The 25,395-nt window shown below is 31.1% G+C and overlaps 2 protein-coding genes across 6 annotated transcripts; one reads left to right on the forward strand and one right to left on the reverse strand.

The window, feature by feature from the left end:
• Positions 1–505: 505 nt before the first annotated feature.
• On the reverse strand, positions 506–10,176 carry LOC128170197 (elongation of very long chain fatty acids protein 4-like). 4 transcript variants are annotated; one of them, XM_052836132.1, is made up of 8 exons: positions 10,042–10,176; positions 7,249–7,350; positions 6,709–6,896; positions 6,335–6,415; positions 5,663–5,834; positions 5,411–5,538; positions 3,975–4,136; positions 506–2,731 (listed from the first exon to the last, which is right to left on the reverse strand). In XM_052836132.1, exons 2-8 carry the CDS (start codon positions 7,313–7,315, stop codon positions 2,642–2,644), a joined length of 888 nt encoding a protein of 295 aa, XP_052692092.1. In that variant the 5' UTR covers positions 7,316–7,350; positions 10,042–10,176; the 3' UTR covers positions 506–2,641. The 4 variants fall into 4 exon arrangements, with proteins under 4 accessions (XP_052692092.1, XP_052692088.1, XP_052692091.1 ...); XM_052836128.1 differs by lacking the exon at positions 3,975–4,136 and adding an exon at positions 4,181–4,351; XM_052836131.1 differs by lacking the exons at positions 3,975–4,136; positions 10,042–10,176 and adding exons at positions 4,181–4,351; positions 8,767–8,887.
• Positions 10,174–24,983, forward strand: LOC128170243 (elongation of very long chain fatty acids protein 4-like). 2 transcript variants are annotated; one of them, XM_052836133.1, is made up of 8 exons: positions 10,174–10,307; positions 18,909–18,996; positions 19,849–20,036; positions 21,259–21,342; positions 22,375–22,431; positions 22,648–22,762; positions 23,595–23,722; positions 23,910–24,982. In XM_052836133.1, the coding sequence occupies exons 2-8, from the start codon at positions 18,939–18,941 to the stop codon at positions 24,156–24,158; spliced, it is 879 nt and encodes a 292-aa protein (XP_052692093.1). In that variant the 5' UTR covers positions 10,174–10,307; positions 18,909–18,938; the 3' UTR covers positions 24,159–24,982. The 2 variants fall into 2 exon arrangements, with proteins under 2 accessions (XP_052692093.1, XP_052692094.1); XM_052836134.1 differs by lacking the exon at positions 10,174–10,307 and adding an exon at positions 17,209–17,231 and having other exon boundaries at positions 23,910–24,983.
• Positions 24,984–25,395: the final 412 nt, after the last annotated feature.

The following is a 25,395-nucleotide window of genomic DNA, read 5'->3' on the forward strand; positions in this document are numbered from 1 at the left end:
GGTATAAAGTGCAATCAAATGTTGGTTTTTGTTGATAATATTATATTTATAAACACATTCAGTAAGTTTATTTTGTTTGCTACGAGTCATTTTGTACAAGAAATTGTAATTTCTTTACTTAATATTATGTGAATTAAACTAAATAAATATAAGACTCGAGCTTTGTTTACATAACAATGATTTCTAACCTCTGTATCTCTCTTGTAACTTGACTTTTAACTTTCAAATTTTGGTCAATCAATCAATATGCTCAAGTAAAATATTTTAATCACTAAAAATAAAAATAAAAATTTGATCTAAAATTTTGTTTAGCTAGGTCCCGTTCATTAGTATGATCTTGGGAGACATATTTACATGTAAATATTTACATCCTCATTGTATTTTAATTCTCCTCTCCAGTCTCCATCTTCAATTTCAAATAGGATTTAAATAATTTTGATCATGCAATTTGCCAGCTGATGAACAAAATACAGAATCACTAACAGGAAAAAAGAAAAGATACCGATATTTGAACATGCATGAGTTCATTTCACATCATGAGTTGAAAAATGAACTATGCCAAGAGATATGTTTTTGATACTCCATTTATATACACTGACCTATTTTATTTGAAAAGTGAAAAAAAAAACAAACCAACAATTTGGTGAAGTTTAACATAATTTATTAAAAAGAAAAAATTATAAAAGTTGTCTAATGCAAAACACCTTTCAAAGTCATTACTTCAAATGAACATGCAGTAATCTCCAAAAAGTGATAATAAATTAATTGTTCTGTATGTTATAAAATTGACAGAATACCCCTGTTTGTCGTGCAGAACACAAAGATCGCAAAGCTACTTGTTCAGATTTTAAGTAGGACGAATCACACAAAACTGAAAGACATAAAATGTCATGTATATCATTAACTCAGCAGATTTCAATGCATACTACCGTAAATGCATCATGTGATCACTCTATAGCAACTTCGATGCCATGTACACATTTTACTTAATAAATACATTTTAAAGCAGTTTGAGTGAATAGTTACAAGTATATAGATTTTTGTTCACTATTGGCCTGTATATTTCAAAGAAGTGTTTGATTAATTGACCTGCTGATCAAGCCATTCATTCACTGGGTTTGTTTAAATATACAATTTATATACAACAAATTATGCAAAAGTTTTGTTTTGAGATGGCCCTGTAACATGTAATGAACCAGAGCATAGGAAAACAATGGGTGTAAAAAAAAACATTTCAAAATTTGTTGGTGATCTCAATTTTACAATTCACAGAAAATATTGCATCAACAGAAATAGAAAGTACCAGGTAGACAGTTATAAATACATGAACTATTGAACTAAATCTATGCATTATTGGAAAAAGAAAAAAATTACATGTCTTTTAAAGACAATAATCCACAACTGCAAATATAAACACACAATTACAAACACAATTTAAATTACTAGTATACCAGAATACTGGTATTCAAGAATACGTGTATTTACACATGCAGGTTTTGACAAAAGGTTTTTTGATAGTACAAGTGTGTAGTACATTGCAATCTTAATTTCCAGGTGCATCATATTCCATAACAAAAACCTCTTAAGTACAAACAAAAGAATATGTCTTAAATTTTTTCCAATACACAAAATTAAACAGAAAAACGTGCATGACAAACAATACTAGAAAATCGTACAGTTTCTCAAACACTCAAATCTAATTAAAAAATGCATGATCGAATATGCATGGACAAACAAACTTTGGGGAAATTTATCATTAATAAGCAACAAACATGATCTCATTAAGTTATAGGAGAAACACAACAACAAAAACCATAATAAAATATATTGGATTTCAGGAAATAATGAAATAATTTGATGAATATCATGAAATATGTAAATTCATGGAAACAAAATCTTTATACTTTTAAAAAAAGGATTTTCAGCTGTACATTCACAGATTCTGCCATGGATACATATGAAAAAGTATATAATATGTCATATGTGACATATTTTATTAACAATATATGAAAGATGATGATTACACATTTATACATCTGACAAAAAATGAATTTTACAGGAATTTTTCTCAATAAGTTATTTTGTTAGGCACCAAGGGTTATATTTTATTTTATTGCACAACTAACAAAATCATACAATCATAAATAAGTTATGATATATCCTTAATATTGCCTCTTTATCTTATTTTTGGTTTGCTTTTAATGTAATCTATATATTGCAAAACTATTTCTAGTAATACATGAAATTTCTTTCCTAAAAGGTATAGCCAAAGAGAATCACGAGAAAATTGCATTTTAATGACAAATACTTTTTCCAGACCTAGTCCTAAGGAAAAGTCCTACATTATTTTTTCAGTGATTGGAAGGAGAATATAGATTTAACTGAAACAGGAGATGTAATATCTGAATGAGGTACAAGCACTGGCACTCTGCAATGATCATTTACCCTTACATACAGTGGAATTATCACTGGTGTCCATTTGTAAATATTTCAAGATTGTTGGCTTATATTTTTGTATGTATCAATCAATATCATAATTATATGATTGATTAAAATACTGTTACGAGAACAAAAAAGGTATCTATGAATTTATGTCAGTCTAGATGAGTTCTTTTCTTGAGATGGAGAGAGGTACTGTTATCTATTTGGATTTCTTCGTTTCTACATGGCCATTAGCATGTTTTCCATTTTGTCCAGTTGTCCCATTTGTTACACTGCCATCATCATGTTTCTGTAAAGAAAATTGAGTTTAAGAGTCAATGCAAAAGATGCTAATAATTACACAGATGTCAATTTAAAATTTAAAATCTCCTTCTTGCAAAATATATATTTAAAAAGAAATTCTCATGTAATTATTTTTACTAAAGGATTTCCAGATTAAACGAGTTTATTTTAACTACTGTGAGTCATTATAATTCCGTCATGTAAAAATTTAACGATTTCTCAAAAAGTAACAATCCAATGGTTTTAATTTCAAGCTGCAATGATCAAATTAGAAGTTTTGAAAAGTTTTTTAAATCCTATGATAGTATTCACAATGGATTTAATTTTGTGGAAAAATGATAAATCCCGAACATTGTGAAATAAAAATTATCGTGCATGATTATTTTCAAAGCTATAGTATATACTGTAAATTCCTTATATTACGCGAGTACTTAATTCCGCGATCCCGCTGGTTTGAATCAAACCGCAGGAATATAAAATCACGAACGTGGATTTTTTCCCTCTTTTTCTTATGGTTCTCAACTCTCAGAAAATAATGGCGAGATTTTAAATTCCGTGGAGGGTGATTTTACGCGGATATTAATTCCTCGCATTTAATTAGGAATCTACAGTAGCTAGATTTGCTTTGCAATGCACAATAGGTGACTCTCAACGGCTCGAAGTCCATGGAACTAAGGACAAACTTTGAGGGATCAAGTGTTCAAGTTTTCATAATTTTCCAGGTTGACTGACTGATTTTTGATTTAGTCTTACCAGATTTTATACATGTAACTACCGGGTAAGTCATTTATTTTAGTGCTAACCTTAGGCATGTGGTTTAACAATGTTTGTTGTCAGTTATATATACAGACTTGTATGTTTTAATAAATACCAATTTATTTTATGGAAGGCAACTTGTCGTAAAATAGATAAATGAGTACTATACACTGTATGGGTTCTGCACCAGATTGCTCATTGGTGCTACTCAGTTCTGTTAGAACTTGTTCAGCGATAATTGTTATAATGACAACGATGCTGATATCAAAATTTCTGCATTTTCATAATTCATTAAACTTTTACTTTGGCTCAAAATTATATGCTGATAATTAATTGCTCAATTTTACAGCGTCTTCAAATTATCCTAAGACAAACAAAAATGGGACCGGAGTCTCACTTTGAGTATCAAGAACTTCGAGCGATCGAAGTTCAAGCCATCAAGAGTTACCTGTATTTCATTTAAGAGTACAAAGGAATATTGGTATTCAGAATACCTTTTTCTTCATGGATTTCACATACGCATGGAAGTAGAAATTCAAAAACAGAAGTAAAATTGTGAAGGCATAGATAACCAGAGCCCAATGCATCCACTCGGGGAAATCACACTTGAAAACGAGGCTCTGAGCTGCATGAATTATTCCTGTCACGAACTGAATCTAAGAAAAAATAAAAATTTTTTCAAGGATCTATCAATACAAACCTTTCTATATTTTTCATTATGCTTCTTGATATACTCCTGAATATAGAAGTTCAGGAATAGTGCGATAATGGTCACTCCATAGAAAAGTCCAAAATACTGCATCCATTTTGGAAAATCACAATCATGATACAGGCTAGATAATGCATACACCATCCCAATATAAAACTGAGTCTATAGCAAAAGAGAAAAAAATATTTTAAGCATTCGGGAGAGAGTCCTTTTTAAAGCAAGCCAACGAAATTCATTTCAGTCTTATATTTGTTTATGAAGCACATTGGCCACATAAAATGATCAGGTATACATATAATTATTGAAATAAGCCTAAAGCATTTTTTTTGCGTAATGGACAATCATTGAATAGACATGCACTTAAATCAAGCATTCCTTTGTATTTAAGCCATATGTATACGGCTTTTAATTGATTATTTCTGTAAATGTTTATTCTTGTCAACTTACTATAAATAATTTTTAATCAAGCCACAAAAACACACGCTAATAAATATGAATGATTGTAAAGTGCATCTATAAGCTAAAAGACTACTAGTACTTTTGGCATATATAGACACACAAAACCAAAATGGATGCAGAATGGATACTAAAACATAATGGTGATTTTATCAGTAATTATATTATTATACATGCATAAAGCACACATATTAATACATGTCCAATTATAATATAAAGTTCAGGAAAAGCAAAGCATGTGGTACTTAATTGTGATAACAATAAATACTGTACAGATTAAAACAGAAATAGTGATATAAGTATGAGATGTTGACTATAATATACAGTAAAACACTGTTAAAGCGAACACACTTATAATGAATTGACGCTTACAGCGAAGTGATTTTCATTCCCCGTAACAATATTATATGTTGTGAAATTGACGGATATAACAAGTTACACTTACAACGAAGCAAAATTGCCCGTCCCTAGCACTTCGTTATAACCATGTTTTAATGTACATGTAGATGGTAATCATGTGAAGTGTTTTATTCAATGACAGAGTTTCATCAAACATTCATCCACAAATTAATTTCTCTTACATTGATGTTATATATGGTCAATATAGTGTAATAGTATAATTTCACGCACTTGATACTGTTGACAATAAAATCAAAGAGTACCGGGTGGCAACTGAGGTTAAGTGCTGATGCAGAGAAATAAGACATGAGGAATTAAGATATAAGCTTAAAGTAATGTAAGGATAGGAAATCTACTGATACATACCAGCTGTAACATAGTGAGGTATCGCTTCCACCAGAGGTATTTTTGGTACTGTGGTCCCAGAGCAGAGATTCCATAGTAAGAGTACATAATGACATGAATGAAAGAATTCACCATGGCACCAAAGAAGGCTGAAAGCAATGAATGAAGGTACAGCTACATGTATTATAAGGTTTACTTGTGTTGAATAGGAAAATAGTGAATCTGTTTATTTAAAGTTAAAATAAGTTGTACATCGGATAAAAGTATACTTACATTGCCCTCCCGCCACCCATTTAATTCCTATCCACCAAATTGGGAACATGGTGGCATGGTGATACACATGTAAAAAGCTAATTTGATTGTTTTTCTTTTTAAGCACAAAGAAAAATGTGTCCATCATTTCTATGCACTTCGAAAAGTAGAACCACCATAAGGCTTTTGCTATCTGAAAAATTCAGAAAACTACTGTAATCTAAAAATCTCTTAAAACATGACTCTTCTGCTAAGTGGTTGTCAATCTATTGTGTTAAATTCTTTTTCAGCAATGTAATCCGGAGTAAATAACAAACAATCAGTTGAGATTAACTTAAATTTTAATTTGATTTATCATAAGATCGATCTGATGTAAACCAAAAACATAATGATTCAGAGCTTTGAAATTCATGCTAGATGATTTTTTTTGTTTTATTCTTAAACCTATACTGTACACCGACTTTTATTTGTGTGCAAGAAATTTTTGAAAGGTTTGCTGAAGCCTCATCATTACGAATATTTCTCAGCATGAATCATTTCTAGCTGTTAAGATATAGTAACAACATGTCTGTTTATGCATGTTCACAATAAATAATTCGCTGCAAACCAATTTAAGTCGCGAAATAAAGTTGTAGGTAATAAAGTTGGTTTTCAGTATATAACTTATATAGATTATGCAGTACATGTACTTACATTGACTTCATTCTCATCATTGCTGTACACCACAGGTTGACAAATATAGCTGTACCCTGCCCTATATGTGTTGACCAGAGTCTGTACCAAAAAAATAAATTTTAAAATGGCAAAATATAGCTTTGACATATTTCATTTGTAATGCCCCATTCCTGCCTCAAAGATTATTTAAGTCAATTTATTGATTCAATGACTATTAATCAGTAATACTATACATGTAAGTCACCATTTAATGCCGATAGTTTACTTGATAAAATATGCAGTAGTTCGGTAAAACTAATCTAAAGTTATTGTATTTATCCAATGTGCTATTCAATAATTAATCATCATCATCATCTGCACTCATCGAGTCACTGACTGATGTCTATAGTTACCTGATAAAATATGTAGAAGTTGAGTATCACTAATCCTATATTGTAGTAGAAGACTGCCATTTTGAGTTTGTAAGCTTCCCTCTTCTCCATCCACCATTTACCTGCATACACTAACATCACATACAGAGCGGTGATGGCCAGGGTAGGGGTGTAACTCCCCATCAAAAACCAGTCCTTCACCCGGGGATCTGAAAATAAGACATTATCAATTATAGTAAAATAGAGCTAAAATGCATGCAGATAAAGATGGGAGTTCACATAGAGAAAGCGAATAATAACGTGGTTTAAAACACTATTGCAAAACAGATACCAACAGAGACTTCAGATCATTGTTTACAATGAAACATAGGATAGGACAAAGATGAATCAACAAGAAAGGAACTTTACATTCTCAAACATCATAATAGATGATCTGCAGATTGTCATCTTCCAAAAAGAACCCTGGGTTCGTATGTTCCTCATATAAAGGAGTCTGAGATGCAGATCAGAAACCCTTGACTTAGGCAGATGGCAGATTGACGCATGCATATTTTGACTTACCTGATTGTTCTACTGCCCAGTCGTAAAACTTGGTCCATTCATAGTATTTATCTTTTATAATATCCATCTTCGATAATTCTGGCTTGATTTTTTCTATTCAACCTGAAATAAAAACAAATTTGAATCAAGTAAGTTCCTAAAGAAAATTATTTCATTCAAATCAAAAAAAAAAAAAAAAATTTCTGCTAAAATCACCACTATATCAAGGTTAAGATGACATACATATGGATAAAATACATGAAATCTACTTTGTATTCATTGTAAATATTCACTAAATATTTAACTACTTTCTTTGCTTAGAAAAAAATCAAGATGATCTGTTGATTTATAAGTGTTACAAACTAATCTACGGGCTCATCTTGTCTGCTGTTGAAGTGTTTAAATGCTTCCCTTCTTTTTTGCTGTTTAAATCTGTCGGTGTCACAGTTATTATGACTGGCACTGGCATAGATTTTTAAATGTCTCCATTTTATGGAAACATGTGCCTTACACACGCTGAAATGATAGCCGATTGTGCAATTTTTGTAACAAGAATTGCGAAACAGGATACTACTACATGTACTATATTTCATAAGACACTTTGAATGCATATCAAGATTCATTTCTATAAAATAAAATTTCAACTTTTAATTAGAATATTAATCAGTTAATTCAATTAACAGCATTGAATTCAATATCCTATTTGTTTACCTAACCAATAAAATATTCTTTTAAAAACCAACCTTGCTGAAACTTTGGTATATCAATGATAATCATAAATTCATGATAGATATAGTGCATGCCAAAGTCACCCAGGCGTCTTAACTTGCCCATACTCGTAGTGAGTGTAAAGGTCAAGATTTAAATAACATGAATGGACAATGTGTACTAAGTACCATAATCACAGTACAATAAAGTCATGTTGTGGTCACTGATTCCTGTGCCTTATTGTGACAGAATAGAAATAAATGAAATTAAATTCTCACTGGGGCCATGCAAATAGAAAATAATTATGAAATTGTGACGCCTATAAAAGTATAAAGATGATACAAGCAAAAAAATCTATTATTGATTTAAACATAATGAAAGTTTAAAGTTAATACCTAATCACGCCAATATTCTTTTAAAATAATCCCAAAGTAGTCATTGTATATACAAGTGCAATCTTCTTGTTATAAATCCATAATAAAACAGCCAATATTATCAATTTATCTTCTGAAGGAACCATTGGTAAGCATTGTAATAATTATTATCTATTAACTTTTTTTATATATTTGTATATTTTACATACAATAATTACAACCAGTTGAATTTGCTTCTGATAATAATCAATTAATCATATTTTATTTATTTAGAGTACCATTTCATGATGATAGAATTTATCTTAGTTAAATTTTTTTAAATGGATATGAGCAATTTCTGATAAACCATATTGCCAAAAAAATCTATATAATATCATATCATATATACACCAATAACATTTTCCCATTATCCCCCAATCTCAGTATTCTACATGAATGGAGTAAAAAATCTACATACCCTGCATAACTTTGAACTCAATGTCATTGAAATGCTGCCAGAGCAAAGATTGAAAAATTTATACTCTTTAAACAAATTGAGAGTTAATCAAAAAATCACTAGAGCGTGACCACTCTCTACACATGTCTATACTGGCAGCAATAATTTAAAGGTTCACAGTTGCTATGTATTTACAGTAACTGTTGGGGTTTTTTTGACTGGATTAAGTAAACAATGTCACATAATCATTTTGAGTGATTTCTTGACCATGAAACAAGCATATGCAAGAAAACAAAATTGTTTCCTTTAAAGCAATCTTAAACTTCCCAATCAATATTCTGTTAATATATTGTTTGTGTTTCTCATTCTATGCATAAGCACAGTTATACACATTTTGAACACAGGGTTTTGACACAATCTGTGCAATTTTTTTTTTTTTAAACCCTACTGGATCTATGTAACGATTTTTTTGTGTCAAAACCCTGTGATTTGAAATAGAAAGCAATTTGGTAAAGATCATTGTAACTTTGTATATTCATGTTTAAGTAATGTAGTTAATACATGCAGGAAAATAACACATAAATGCAGAATAAGTAGTGCATCCAGGATTCCTCCCTCAAATATTTTAAAATCTATCAGTACTTTGCTATTAATTTACATGTGTACATCAAAGTTCTAATTATTTGGATTTTATATCATACACATGCACATATAACGTTATATCTAATAATATAACTATTTTTTGTTTGTGGTTTCCTTTTAAATGGTACATTAAATATTTTTTTAATCAACACATTTAATTCTTAACATGCATTATAATTTCGATCTTACTAAATACTAAACATATCAGTTGTATTCTCATCAGATATCAAGAGAAATCATGCAGGAAATGACTGGCTCATTGAACTTCTGGGTTCACAGAAATCTCATAATGTTTCCCCATTATAATATCTGGTAAAATTTACTACAGGATCCTCTATTAACATTGCTTTTTTAAATCAAGATAGAAATGATTTTCTAAAGATGATCAATAAATATAAAGATTAGAATGCGTTTGGAATATATACTTTATAACAATACCACATATTTATCCTTCATGATTTGCCCCCCCCCCCCCCCAAAAAAAAGATTTTGTGAAAACCCCAAATTTAGCTAACTGGTTTAAAATATTGCATAGTAGCAATTTCCGTAACAGCGGCCATTGCAAAAAGTGGGAAGTAACTTTTGTGGCATTTTCCAATTAAACATTATTTAATTTTAGTTCAGTATATTAAAACATTGGAAGCATACTCTTACCTTGCCTTTTCAGCCAATTTTATCTGCTAAACTTTGTTGAAACAAGAATTAACTGACCATTAACGTTTTTTCGTTGCTATCAACAACATTAAAATATTTAGCCGGCGGAAGTACAATGTGCTTGCTTTCACTAACCAATCAGATAAGACCTTCTATACGGAACAGTGGAGAATTTTTATAACGGAGCTTACGATTGATTGACAAAAATTGTCTGGTGATATATTTTATCTGATATAAACAAAGACACATGTGTAGTAAGCTGGGAGGTAAGGGTCAATTTTCTCAATTTTTCAATAATTCATGATGATTTAAAAAAAAATATTAGTTTTGAATCTATAAAAACTGATAAATACAGATTATAGGAGCATAAAGCGTGTGCATTCAATCATTAAATACAATGATGACGTTAAAATCTCCATGTAAAATGTATCCTGGTTTTAAACATGACAACTATTACAGTAAAGTTCGTTCAGGTCAAAACATGTCTGTTTAAAGGAAATAAAGACAATTCATTTGCCACACTATCAAATCTATCATTTTGCTTTTCGCCCCAATTAACAGTTAACTGATAAAATGAGGCTTATCTTTAAAGGGACTTAATTGCATGGACACGATTTGGGATCAAAAATTTTATTTTAATTTTTTATGTAAAAAATGGTTTATTGGTGCATTTTAAATGATTGAACAACATATTGAAAGTTAAAGTCAAGTTACAAGCGAGATGACATGTAAAAAACAATTTAAACCATGCAAATTTCTTCATAAATACTATTATCAACAAAAGAAAGCTACATTTGATTGAAACTTTCAAAAATACAACACATATGTAAAGAATGACAATATTCAAGCTTTGTTTACAAAGCAAAGAATTATGTAACTAAGAAGTAAGTAAATTTATTATAGTGACATGTGTTACATCTGTTACAACTGAGTAGTATACCAAACCAACTGAGAATACTTAATGGTCGTACTTTTGGAGACACAATTGGTAGCTATACCTGTTTTACACCTAATGGATGTAGCACAGTTGACTATGTTCTGATATCAGAAAACATTCTGAATCAAATACTGTATATATTTTGGGGTATCTGATTTTTTGCCCACATTGTCTGACTGTCACTGTCTGTTACAATGGTCACTATCAGCTAGGTTCTGTTTTAAACCTGAAAACAAATGTGTTAAGTCATCTCATGTACCCTCTAGATATATATGGTCTGAGGAATCATCTGCTCGTTTCGCAGCTGCCCTCAATTCTGAGGACATTCAGAAAAGATTACAAAATCTTACAAAAGGGGAAAATCTTCATTCTTATGAGTCAATTGATAACGCTTCAGCCGAACTATCAAATATTATTATTCATACAGCTGACAAATCTTTAAAAAAATGCAAAATTACTCGCAAGACAAAGAAAAAAGGTCAAAAATGGTTTGATTCTGATTTGATTTCCATGAGGAGAAATTTACTTAACTATGGAAAGATTTACTCAAAATATCCTAAAGACCCCTCCGTGAAAAATCACTTTTATAAACTATACAGAGAATATACAAAGTCAAGAAAATACAAATGTCGTCAGTACAAGCAATCCATTCTTAAAAAGTTGGAAACCCTACATGAAGAAAATCCTAGATCTTATTGGAAATTAATTGACAAGCTACGAGGTATTGAAAGAGATAATGTCTCAGAAGCAGTTGACCCACCAACTTGGGTCTCCCACTTCCAAAATTTAAACATACCAAAACCCAAGTTCACCCAACGCTTAATACAACTAGAAAATATCCTTACAGAACTGGAAAAAGAAAAATGTTTCACTGAACTTGACAGTCACATATCGATAGCTGAAATATCAAATGCTATTTCAAAACTAAAAAGTGGGAAAGCTCCTGGTTTAGACAATATCTCTAAGGCCAGCATTTTTTGAAATTTCGATTTACAAACCCGCCGACCCTATTTTTTAAAAATTTAAAAAAAAATAAAAGGACCTGAACTAGCTATTAATTTTATTTTTTCCTCCGACCCGAAATTTTCTTTCTGGTAAAAATAAAAATAAATGTTGATGCAATCACGTATGTGTAGTCTGATTTATTGTTGTTCATGCATTGATTAAAAAGACCAAGTTCTTTCCGATCAAGTCACAGGCACTAGAAGTCACAAAAAACCACCATATAGCCTACTCCTGTTTGCTTTCGTCCAACCCTACAATTTACGACCCTATTAAGTTTTGTGATCGGCAACTTAGCCAGAATTTCCTCAAGAAAGAGAAGTTGAAGTCTTTTTCTATCACAAATCCGTAAATTAAAAAAAAAAAACCTCATTGGCAAGAAAATGATAAGTTACTTTTTTAAAAAACATTTTTGCAAAATAAATTCTAAAATAATCATAATTTAACCGTTTGGAAATAGATCCTCTACATAACGGTTGTAAGTGGGTCATAGGGTTGGACTAATAACCCTAAACACACTGAACACAGGAGTCTTATGACTGAAGGAAAGAGAATGATTTTATTTGTCATTAAAGCTAACAAAATAACGAAACATTTCCTTTATTAAAGGTATAATTACATAAATAAATAAAATTTAAAAAGTTAGTTAGTCTTTTTTAAATAAAAAAAACTTGTTTGATTTTTCACTGACATTTATGGACATGCTTCTAATCCAATTTATTTTCAGTAACAATATTTTAAATTTTGAATTTGTGAATAGCATTGTTAATTTAATCAAATAAATGATTTCTCAAACTTCTTCCTATTTTTCTGCAAGGAAGATGTGAAAACTCCCTTAATTTTTTGGTCTTATTAAATGTGTATGTACAGTATGTACTTGTATATATAAAAAAAACTTTGTTTTTATACATGCATGTACAATATATCAACACAAATTTTCAGTGCCCATGGATAAAATATGTTAGGATAAGAACATCACCAACAACCAAAATTACTTATATATTTTTTTAAAAAAATGGCAGCTCCTGGACACGTGTTCTTATTATGAAAATAAAAAAAATATTGTTGAAAAATTGTTTTATTTTTATTTTTATTCCCTCCTCCTCACCAAATAATTTGAAAAATATTTCGTAAATCTAAAAATAAAAAAATGCTGGCCTAACTACATGATTAAATGCGGTCAAACTGTTTTATTACCATCTCTACACAAGTTATTTAATGGCTGTCATACTTTCGGATATTATCCCAAACTTTGGTCTTCAGGTTACATTACACCTATCCACAAAAGTAATGATATTTCTGACCCAAATAATTATAGAGGCATTACTGTTACAAATGCAATTGGGAAGCTCTTTAATAAAATATTGGATATTCGGCTAGATAAATTTTTGGAAAAGTATCACATTATTGACGACTGTCAGATTGGATTTACTAGAAAAGCAAGAACGTCAGATCATATGTATATTCTTAAGACTATTATTGATAAGTATTGTAGTACTAAGGATGGTAGGGTGTATGCCTGTTTTGTTGATTTCCAAAAAGCTTTTGACACAGTCATTCATACAGGAATTAAAATTAAACTCCTCAAAATTGGTGTAGGAACAAACTTTTATAACACTATCAAAAGTATGTATTCATCAAGCAAATCTTGTATCAGACTAGAACATAACATCACAGACTTTTTCCCAATAAAAATGGGTGTAAAACAGGGTGACAATCTTAGTCCCAACTTATTTAAGATTTTCATTAATGATCTCCCGAAATACTTGCACTTGTCTGCTGATCCTGTGTTTTTAAACTCAAATCCAATCAATTGCTTGATGTATGCGGACGATATAATTTTATTATCTTCATCAGCAGATGGTTTGCAACAAAAGCTTAATATCTTGCAAAAATACTGCATTGATTGGTGTCTCAATATTAATACATCCAAAACCAAGATAATAGTTTTCAATAAAGCAGGCAGGCTCTCTAAATCCAAATTTAACTTTGCTGATGTTGAACTTGAATGTGTCTCTGAATACAAATACTTAGGTGTGTCATTTTGTTCCTCAGGCTCATTCTCCTTTGCTCAAAAGCAGCTTTATCAAAAAGCCTTAAAATCATTTTTCAAACTCAAAAAGGACTTTATTTCTATGAATCCAGACATCAAAACCACAATTCATATTTTTGATCATACTATTAAACCTATTTTAATGTACGGAGCAGAAATTTGGGGGTATTTTAATCCATTTGCTAAAAAAATTCATTTTGGTTGTACAATGGACAAAATTTATTCCAGCACACTTTGCGACAAATTGCATCTTAAGTTTTGCAAATCGATACTTGGTGTACATAAATCTGCAACAAACTTTGCTGTTCTATCTGAATTGGGAAGATTTCCCTTACATTTTGATATCATAAGATCTATGTTAAGTTATTGGTACAGACTTGAGAATCACTTTTGTATAATGCTTATTGTGAATCAAAACAGTTGTTTCAACAAAATACTCCCTCCTGGTATGGCTCAATTCATGTTTTAACAAACAGCATTGATGGCACAAACAATTTACTGTCGGTAACAAAACAAAAATTCAAAAGAGCACTAAGAGACTATCTATTTAAATATTTTATTAAAGAATGGAATTCTAAATTCACTATACACGCTGACAAAAAACTAAGTTGCTACAGCACTTTTAAGCAAAATTTTGGCCAAGAGAACTACCTAAGCTTACTTAAAAATTTTGAGCAGAGGAGAAGTTTAACTCGTTTTCGCATTTCCGCTCATAGACTTAATATTGAAAGAGGACGATATCAAGACATTCCACGACAAGAAAGATACTGTAATAGATGTAATGTCAAATCAGTGGATGACGAAAAACATTTTTTATTCTCATGTGATCATAATAAGGCATTAAGAGATACTCTGTACAAATTAGCTAATGACTCTTGTAAAAATTTTCAATATATGGACAATAACCAAAAATTTTACTGGCTTATGACAAATGAAGATCTACAAGTACTTGTACAACTCAGTGAAATGATTCTTAAAGGTGGAATATAATGGTTATAATTATATATACAGATTTATTACGCAGTGTATTTACTTTGGTTGGGGGGGGGGGGGTTATGTTATGTATAAGCATACTGGCTTGAACACTTTGAGTACAAGTAGACCAGTCTAATCGACTGTGCAGGCACCGTCCCTTGGTACTTTCTGTTTTCAGGCCACTTTGTTTCTGTATAGCTGTTGTATTCACTGATGTGTAAATCCTATACATATATTTCATTATATTAATGAAACATTTTGCATATTGTTGCCTGGACATTGTGAGCAGTATTTCATTCATTATTTTTTATAATCATGATATTATTATTATTTTTTTTTAAGAATGTATATGCCCCCTGAGGGCCCTTGATTGGTGAATAAATAAATAAATATATCAAACACCCGGCCCATAAGTCACTGTAAACACTAAGTAATAATTTTTAATACATGCTCGAGAATTTACTTTATCTTAATTAAAATGCAGAATGTATAAAATTAGCAGTTTGTCTTGGAAAATTACAAATGAGAGTTTGAAATAGGTTGTCTAGAGATAGATATGAATTATTCGAAACATTTACACTTTGATAAAGTTCACTTTTGAGATTGTTATATAGAGCACATTTTAGAAGAAAGTGGAATTCGTCCTCTATTTCGTCCAGGATACAGAATTTACACATGCACTCAATGACAGGTTTCCCCCGAAATCGTCTGGTCTCTCTTCTCAGCGGTAATACCCCACACCAAAACTGTGCCATTGTTGACCTAACATGTTTAGGAATATTCATTAATAATTGAAATATAATTTTCTAGGCAAAAATTGTCCTTTAAAAGTTTGTATGTTTTTAATTTAGGAGTACTGTGGAATCATTAATTTTCGTGGGGGCCAATTTTTGTGGATTGTTAAAATTTTACAGGTTCGTGGGGACGTAATTTCGTATATTCTCTTATATTTACAAAAGGAAACATGACTTTATTACTTTTTTTTATTAATTCGTGGAGGATGTTTATTCGTGGATGAGGAGTACCCACGAATTCCACGAAAATTGAGCCACCGCGAAATCTAAATGATTCCACAGTATTTTGGATATCTATGTGCCATCTGAGTTCCTTTTCTGACTGCTATTTGCCAATGAAATAAGTTATATTACATGGGTGCATATTTTCATAGGCTAGCTGTTAGTAAATCTACATTATCTAGAATAGACTTTATGCGCCGGCTCCAACTTTGTTCACTACATAGTGATTGGTTCCACAGAAAAATGAACTCTGTATCTTGCTTATAACTTGATATTTGACTTTTTTTGACAAAGCATTATAAACTTCTATATTTATCATTATAAACATTGAAAATGTAAAAAGTAAAATTTGAAAATTTTAAGTCAAATCATGTCCAATTCCCTTTAACTCACGGTCAAAATAGGATGACATTCCCACCAAGATTTATAATTGCATGACTATATCGTAAGCTTAGACAGATTGGTGCTTACAATGAACTTCCCTGTGTTCTATGGATATAATCTATGGGCAGGTATATGTCAATTTGAGTGTTATTGTAATGTTTGTGCTTATCATAATACTGTATGTACATATATATATATACCTATGCAATGTGTATCATTCCAGTCCTCTCAAATGGTCATTTGATTGTATTTGATCGATCCACCTGTATTTCATACGACCATACAATGTGTGGCCAGTGTGCCTAATTTTTAAGGTTTCGTTTGTCAACCAAAACAAGATTTTTGTCTTCCCAAGATGGCTAGGTGGTTAACGCACTGGCTGCTCACTGCTTGGGGAGTGGGTTCAAGAGGTCGTGTGTTCAAGCCCCGGCTGGGGCAGAAGGGGACGAGTTCTGATATATAGTGAATATCCCTGTATTTTATATAATATATGTAAATATAATTAAGCCTAAATGAATTATAAATTTGAAGTGCATAACATTAAAATTTTTGATTTGGTAATATTATAAAATAAATCTGCATAAATTTGTATCAAACTCACAGCTTTTGGTAAATAATAGAAAGTTTTCCAATAAGCCCTTAGTTTAACTGTCAGATTGATCCCCAAGAAGTTGTGGATATACTGAGGGCCATCCCAGTGACAGTTTACCTACTTGAAATTAGTTCTCTTCATTTCTTTAATTGTTTTAGGCTGGGTTTTTTTCCTCATTCCAGCTCTGAGACTCCAATACTTCCCAGCTCTTTCATTTTTGTTCCTCTCCAGGTATGCATTGGTTGCTCTTGTTTTCTATGACCTAATTGTGGGTTCCGGTCCATTATGCCTATCTGTAACAATATGGTTACAGCATATTAACCAAAAGTTGTTGCATTTCATCTGTTCTGATGCGGATTTGGCATATTTTTTCCAAACTAAAACTTTCTTTGCACTTCAAATATATACCCCAATTTGGATGTTCAATCCCAAACAAGCTATTGTAACCCATTTGGGCAAATGGTCTCAACCTCTTACAAGGCATAATAATATCCCTTGCATGCAAATCCTATTAAAGGACCCATTCCCAATTGAAAACTGACTGTTTTATCCCAAAATCTAATTGAAAAATTCCCAAAATAATTGTCGTATTGTGTTATAAAAGATAAGGTGCTGAATTTGTAACTTTGCTGAGTGAGACATCTTTAAACATGTCAATTTAAATATCTCAGTGTACTTAAGTGTCGTTTATTATGAAAAAAGCATTAAATTAATGACTACATGTGTAATATCCAATGAAAACCAAGAAAACTCTAGTAGCTAGAATTTTTGTTTTTTGCTAATTTGCATGTTAACTATTTTTTCCCAAAAGAGCAATTTTCCGACAAAAAATTCACTGGATCCCTACTAACCCCTATAAAATACCGGTAGTTGTAATCTTATTTTACATGATAATATTTTCATGATGGGGCATGCATCCGAAACACTTGTCCACTCTCTGGTAACATAGTGGCTGGACTATGGAAATGGACCCTAATACAACATTATAGCACCTACACGAACTGCAGAGGGTTCAGATAATTGCTGCACATCTTATTACAAGGAACGGCAATTGTGAACATCCTGTGAAGTAGAAAGTGCAATACAAACTGTGTATATGTATGCAAGGAGCTCCATAGTCTTGCCCCTTGGTATCTAGCTGAACTGGTTTGCGAATACAAACCTGCTAGGTCACTTCACTCGGAGTCAGCAAACTAATTACAATGTAATAGTGCCAAGCAAGACAGAGCAAAAGCCTATGGCAATCATCATTTTGACAAGGTCGCACGAGCACCTTGGAATCAGCTTCCAGCGTGGGGCTTTGAAGAGCTACCAGTTTGAAAGTTTTTAAATCACAACTTAAAAACTCATCTTTTTAGAGATTTTTTCGTGTTCCCATGTTCTAAATTGCAGTTTGATTTTGAACAGGTGTGTCAGGTAAAACCATGTATCCCCCTGCAGTTTGATTGTCCAGCAAGTCAACGCCATTACAGTTTTAACAATCAATTATAAATAACCAGTTGAAAAAGTTATCTCATTTGAAAAAAAATCCCTGACAGTTGCAAGTAGATAGATATACATGTAGTATCTAAATTTTGAAATTGTTAATAAATTTATTGGAAAAATTATATGGCCATCATATTTTGAACCCCCTCTCCAAAGGATAATTCAAAATGGGATGGAGGTTCAATATTTTGTAGCCATAACTTTGGACCCCCTCTCCAAAAGGAGTTTAAACAGCGGAGAAGGATTCAATATTTCACATTTATAATATTTTTAACTTCCTCCTGCATTGCCGGTGCGTGTAACTTTCCATCTTGATAAGTCACACAGTGAAAAGGAGTCTGGTTATCTTATTAAAATGTGATCGTGACAAATCTAATGTAACATCATCCCCAAAAAATAATGAATCTTATCATTTGTTTGCAGGATCTGTAAAAGCTACTAATCTTAGTCAGAATGGCATTTATCAAGAACCTCCTCTACAACTATGAATATGCAACAACCAAACTTAACGGTATGTGATCTATCTGAAAGGAAGCTCTTATAATCTTGATTGTAGGTTAAATGATTTTAGAAGGATAATGACTTCTGTTCTTGTAAAGTATTTTTACACTTGCTACTTTTCATGCATAAGTTATGATTTTATTCATTCATGTTTCTTATCTGAAAAAAAATTACAGTCTTTTATAAAATATTAGATAGTACATATATTAAAGGTTTGGGAGAGAGAGAGAGAGAGAGAGAGAGAGAGAGAGAGAGAGATGCATGGATGAATTCAAAATATATTTTGTTGAAATATGCATTTTACATGTTACTTAACCAACTTTTATTTGAAAAGACCTATTTTGCAATTTACCAGATATAAACTGGTCTGTACATAGCAACTAATTTTCACAATCAATTAGCCTTATCCACACCTTTGTTGTTATTACTCTTACATGGTAAGGACTGGTTTGTGGCTAGAAATATATATGTGATGACAAGGCTCTTGCAAACCATGCAAAAAGATTCTTACATGCAAATACCGTATATCCGGTAATTTTTGCGATAATATAATTTTCGCTTTTTTCGCAACCTCTTTTAAATCGCAAATAATTAAATATGCAGAAATTATGTCCTGTGTCATTTTCCATAAGAAACTTTTCAAATCACAAAAAATTACTGAGGCATATTAAAATTTTTTCAGATTTCCCCCATTTTCGCAAATTTTATGACGCAAAAAAACCCCCGGATATACGGTAACAGTTAGTTATACAGTATCTACTTTTGCTACTATACATTTAAATTTATTCATGTTCTACTGCAATTTTCTTTTCTTTTTTCATGAGCCTTGTTGCCTCCTATTGTGTTTTTTCTTCATTTTCAGATCCTAGAACCACAGATTGGTTCTTAATGACATCACCCTGGCCAACCATTGCAATAGTGGCACTCTACTTGATATTTGTGTATGGAGGTCAAAGGTGGATGAAGAACCGACCAGCATATGCCCTGAAAGATCTCATGCTTTGCTACAATTTCTGTTTGGTTATCCTGAATGCATATATATGTTATGAGGTAGGTACACCTTGTTTTAATATCCTGTAAACCAACTTTCATTCGCGGCGACTTTATTTCGTGATTATCTGGAGATAAACTTGATCGCGACGACTTATTTTTGCAACCAAGCCTTATCCAGACCCATGTTGTGATAAGAATCGAAAGACAAGGGCTGCTTCGTGGCAAGAAATATTCGCGACAAGGCTCTTGCAAACCTCGCAAAAATTTCTCGCACGCGAATAAAAGTTGGTTTACAGTATACTGTTTACCAACTTTATTTGAAAAAAAATACTTATTGTTGCAAATATTTCTTGTCGCTATTAACAGGTTTTTTTTAAAAATATTAATGTGTCTTATAAAACAGGTTTTTTTTAAAAAATATTAATGTGTCTTATATATGTATTTCTTAATCAAAAAGGCCAGAAAGTTTAAAATTAGTCAGTTGAATAACCGGGTAATTTTAACTGCTGTTATTTTTTTACGAATTTGTCTTAAAATAGGGCGATTTGAATTTTTTTGGCGTAATTTTTTTACAAATTGGACATGTCCGTAAAAATTAAAATCATCTGTGGTGAAAGGGGAGAAAATTTCACCGTGACTTTGTTACAGTTAACATACATAAAAATCAGAAAATCGTTTTTCTGTTAAGAGTCCTTAATTATAATGATTGTGTTTATTCATTTACCTTTTTTTAATGTGATATACACTTTACTTATTCCTATTAATCTGGGTATCATCATTAATGTATATCATGTGCTCGACCGGGAAAAAGAAAGACAATTCCATTTCAAAAATTTTCTCCCTCTCCTTTTCTTTCTCTCCCAACCAATAGAGACAACTTCATCTCAAAAATCAAAGTTTTTATTCACATGACATAAAACTCAAGACTGAATAGAAAGATCTGAACTGTTATCACCACGTGACTAAAAACGCTCAAATATACCTACATGTACAGCCGTCAGGGACTGAGCTGAAGGTCATGAACATTACTCTCATACGTATGATGTAGAAAATTTACGTGTGGTGCTTTTTTACTTTTGTGAAAATTTACGCGTTTAATTTTTACGGATTTATAAAACTTGTAAAAATTAGCAGCATGTAAAAAATACCCGTTATACAGTATTATTTCATTTGTAAATTGCAAATGATTTACAGGTAGTGCAGTTGTTATCCATTTTGTTCTTATTTCCTTTATCAAAACTTTATTTTTTTCTAATGCAAGTGAATTTCACATTTGCAGTATCTCGTATCAACTTGGTTGAATCCAAATTTCTCCAAAGCTTGCCAAGTAATGGATTACTCCAATGAAGGCCTTCCACTTCGGGTAAATATTCATTATTATGATGCTTTCAGTAGATTAATTAGTTGACATGTTTAAATGATTTTATTTCTGGGGTAAAACCTAATAATTCAATTTCTGTTTGTAAGACTATTTCATTGGAAAAGTCAAAAAGTTTACTCTTATATTTTTCTGATGATATCATAATCTGTAACCAATGCTAAAAAGTGCATGCATCAATCTACATGACATTATACATGTATTTAAATTTTGTACAATTAGTTGTTATTTATGTAGAAAATATATCTCAATATATTTTACTAATAGAGAATTGAATTTAATTAATCAATTTGATAATTACAGAATTTATACCCATATTAACTAGGTTGGAACAGTGAAATTTTTAATAAACTGGCCGGGTTAGACATGCAGTTAATTATGTAAGCTTTATAAACCACAGTTTGTGTGGAAGAGTGTAAATCTTCCAACCAAATTCTGTACTAAGCTATTGTGTTCACACATTCCTAAAATAGGAAGGAAGATGTTAATGGATATTAAGGAGATGACTTTTTTAAACTTAATTAAGTTTGATGATTAAATGTGAACTCTATTAAGGGAGATAACTTGTCATTGAAATAATCCTGCTGTAAAATGACTACCTGTGCCTTAATTACTTCAGTTTATGCCCATCTTTTGCCAGTTTATTTTCATTATGTATCCAAACCTTGTGGGCAAGATGCAGGTTATCTGTTTGGTTGATCAAACCTGGTATGATATATGTCTTGCCTTAAATATGGCAAGAGGAAAAAATCTATATCAGCATCGTCGGATACCCATGGGTGATCGCGTCTTTTACTGATAAGTAAAGACGCGAACACCCGTGGGTATCCGACGATGCTATATTAATAATGAATTATATATTTGCTCAACCAATGATTTTTTACTACCAGTTTTCACAGATTAACTTGTAAGTTGGAGTTGGTGCTCTCCTACAAACGATACCCATGTTTGTTTGCTTTTTTTTTTACATGTACAAATAAATCTATATATCTGTATTCCATTTCTTCATTTTTTTAGCTGGCAAAGGTGTCTTGGTGGTTCTATTTTTCAAAGATAATAGAGTTAATGGACACTGTAAGTACATGCATACTGCCAATGTGTTATATCGAGAGTTCAAACTAGAATAAAAATCAATACCAGTAAATAATTTTAAAGTTCAAGAATAAAAAAAAAGGATTTAAAATAAAGATTTCATCGACTGCATGTGCGCACCTGTATTATATTATAATATTTCATATATTTGCACATATGCTCATACACATATATCTATATATGCTTCCTCTGCTGCAGGTATTTTTTGTTCTTCGTAAGAAGAATAACCAGATATCTTTTCTACACGTGTACCACCATTCCACAATGCCCCTGCTATGGTGGACAGGAGTCAAATTTGTACCAGGCGGAGAATGTAAGTCTCTAATTCTTAGTTCGTATGATTACTATCTAGAAGTTTACCTCACCTTCCATCTCCTAATAAAATCTGTATCAATATTTACCAATTATCAGCTAGATTTTCTGAATCCTTATTAATTCATCAATCTGAAGTGTACTATATACTTATACACATTTTAAATACATTTATTTGATATTTTTGAAAAAGTAATGATGCTTTTAAACTGTCACATAAGTTATTACGGTAAACAAAAATCTGTGCAAGCTAAAGATACTAACAAATGAGAAACTGCTTATACATATATTAGTACTTGCTTAAAATTTTAAAGATATACAATATATTTTTTAGCATCTGCAACCCCTTCATTCTCTTTTCCATAGGCATGCATATAAAGCATTCTAATTTCGGATAAATGATACAGTAAAACTCGTTTAGAAAGAACACGGATATAGCAAATTCTCAATATAGCAAAGTTTTTTGGAGTCCCTGGTAAAATCTTTAACAAACCTATGCAACATTTAACAGCTGTAACGAATTCCAATATAACTAATTTACAGATGTAGCGAACTGATTTTGAGTCCTGTAGAAGTTAAAAATAACACAAATTTAACACTTTTATAACGATTTCTTTCAGTTTGATAAAGTTTGCACTACTATTTAACATAATAATTTGAATAAATTTATTTTCATAAAATTTTTTTGACCCACAGTCCAATTATTATAGGTATCAAAGTAATATATTTTTATTTTAAGCCTCAATTAGTAATTAAACTTATAGTGCATATGAAATTGAAAAAGGTGAATGTAATGACAATTACCAGAAATAATTTTTGATATATTTTTTTAGCATATCAATGTGCCAGTATCAACAGTTTCATCCATGTTCTGATGTACACATATTATCTGCTGTCTGCCATGGGACCTCAAATGCAGAAATTCTTGTGGTGGAAGAAATACATGACAACTCTTCAACTGGTAAGATTTTTTGCATTCTTGAAATATTACTCACCTGTAATAAAGTTTTCAGTTTTTCATACAGCCGTAACATGTATGAACCATTGAAATCAAAGGATTGATACTGCAACGTAAAAGATAACCTCATAATTTATGTGCATTGTTGCAAGTAATTCAATCAGGATTTCTTCTTCTCTTTTAAATCAAGGTTCAGTTTTGGTGGATTCTTGGCCATACCTTTCATGCCATGTATGTGAACTGTGATTTCCCCGTCGGCTTTGGCTACGCTCTTCTAGCCTATGATTTCTCCCACATCCTCCTGTTCTCCCACTTCTACTACATGACCTACACAAAGAAAGCAAGGGCAAAGAAGGCAGAGGCCAGCGACAACCTGTCCAATGGGAAGACCCACAAAACGGGGACTGAAAATGGCAGCACAAGGCAAAGGAAATATTAAGATTAAAAAGTTTATCGTCAATTCTGTCTCTAGAAAATATTTTTTTACAAATATTTTTATTCCACTTATGAAAGAAAGATATTTTTCAATTACTTAAGATTGATGTCAATACATTTGAGAATTTTTGAATGTCTTTGTGTGAATGTAAACTTAAGAGTGAATATTTTTGTTAGTTTTAGAAAAACTGAATAAATTATTGCACTGTTTGATATTGTCATAATAACCAATTAACATTGCACATGCCTCTAGTTTCTCTCTGAATTAATACTGTAACAAATTTGAACACCAACTTATATGTTTCAAATTGTTTTCTATAAAAGGATCATGTCATCACAGAACTAAATAAGAGTAAAAATACAATTGTATTTATTTTAAGTTATTATTGTTTGTCATTTATACAAAACTGTGTACCACCAAAATTTGATGTTGACAATCTAAGCATAATAATAATCCTGTTGCTTTTAAGTTTCTTTGTTGTTGAGAATTTTTAGTCCATTTTTTTCTATTGTTTACCAAAAGTCAATATACATTGTACATGTATATCCATCGCTTTACATAAATCATCATAAGTTAACCAATAAACTCTCCATATAGGTACTTCATATTGTATGTATCTACACTTATAGTTTTAATCTATACTTTAATTGTTTTACTTGTTTAATGAAAAATTGTTTGGAAGTTTATCTTGTCTTTAATCCTTTTATGATATACATGTATATATATTACAGTCGTCGTTGCATGAATTTAGTTTTTAAAAATATATGCACTAAATCAGGCTATTTATTTTTTAATATCAGGTCATTAACAGAACTTGTTAAAATTTATTTGAAACATAGATTGACAAATCATCTAATCATGAATATATATGTATTATTTTAATACATATACATCTATTTGCATTTCCTTGTCTAATTTTGCAATATAACAATACATTATTGATGACAGTTGTTGAGTTTCTAATTGTTATTACCGGTATTCTCAAGCTGTTGTAAAAACAGTATATATACATATATATCAGTCTCGGTGGCATTGTTTGAAAGCCCATAACACACTCAAAGAAATTTGAGCAAGGTAGGATTAGGCTCAAGGGCCATAAAAGTAAGCTACATGTAGCTCAGATTTGATACCAAATAAAAAAAATCTCAGATATTGATCTCAATTTTAGTTTGTCTCCCTTTAGGTGTGCCATAAAGGAAGTTTGAGCTCACTTAACAAACACATCTATCAACAAGTTTGA

The sequence above is a fragment of the Crassostrea angulata genome, chromosome 1 (assembly GCF_025612915.1).
Source record: "Crassostrea angulata isolate pt1a10 chromosome 1, ASM2561291v2, whole genome shotgun sequence".
Lineage (NCBI taxonomy): Eukaryota > Metazoa > Mollusca > Bivalvia > Ostreida > Ostreidae > Magallana > Magallana angulata.

Bases quoted from the DNA above. Each gene is read 5' to 3' on its own strand.
- LOC128170243 (XM_052836133.1), top strand. From the start codon at position 18,939: ATGGCATTTATCAAGAACCTCCTCTACAACTATGAATATGCAACAACC. The intron at 18,997-19,848 runs GTATGTGATCTA...CTTCATTTTCAG, and splicing joins TGCAACAACCAAACTTAACG to ATCCTAGAACCACAGATTGG. The intron at 20,037-21,258 runs GTAGGTACACCT...TCACATTTGCAG, and splicing joins ATGCATATATATGTTATGAG to TATCTCGTATCAACTTGGTT.
- LOC128170197 (XM_052836128.1), bottom strand. From the start codon at position 7,315: ATGGATATTATAAAAGATAAATACTATGAATGGACCAAGTTTTACGAC. The intron at 5,539-5,662 runs GTAAGTATACTT...CATTGCTTTCAG, and splicing joins ATGGGTGGCGGGAGGGCAAT to CCTTCTTTGGTGCCATGGTG. The intron at 2,732-4,180 runs GTTTGTATTGAT...TTTTCTTTACAG, and splicing joins ATAATGAAAAATATAGAAAG to AAACATGATGATGGCAGTGT.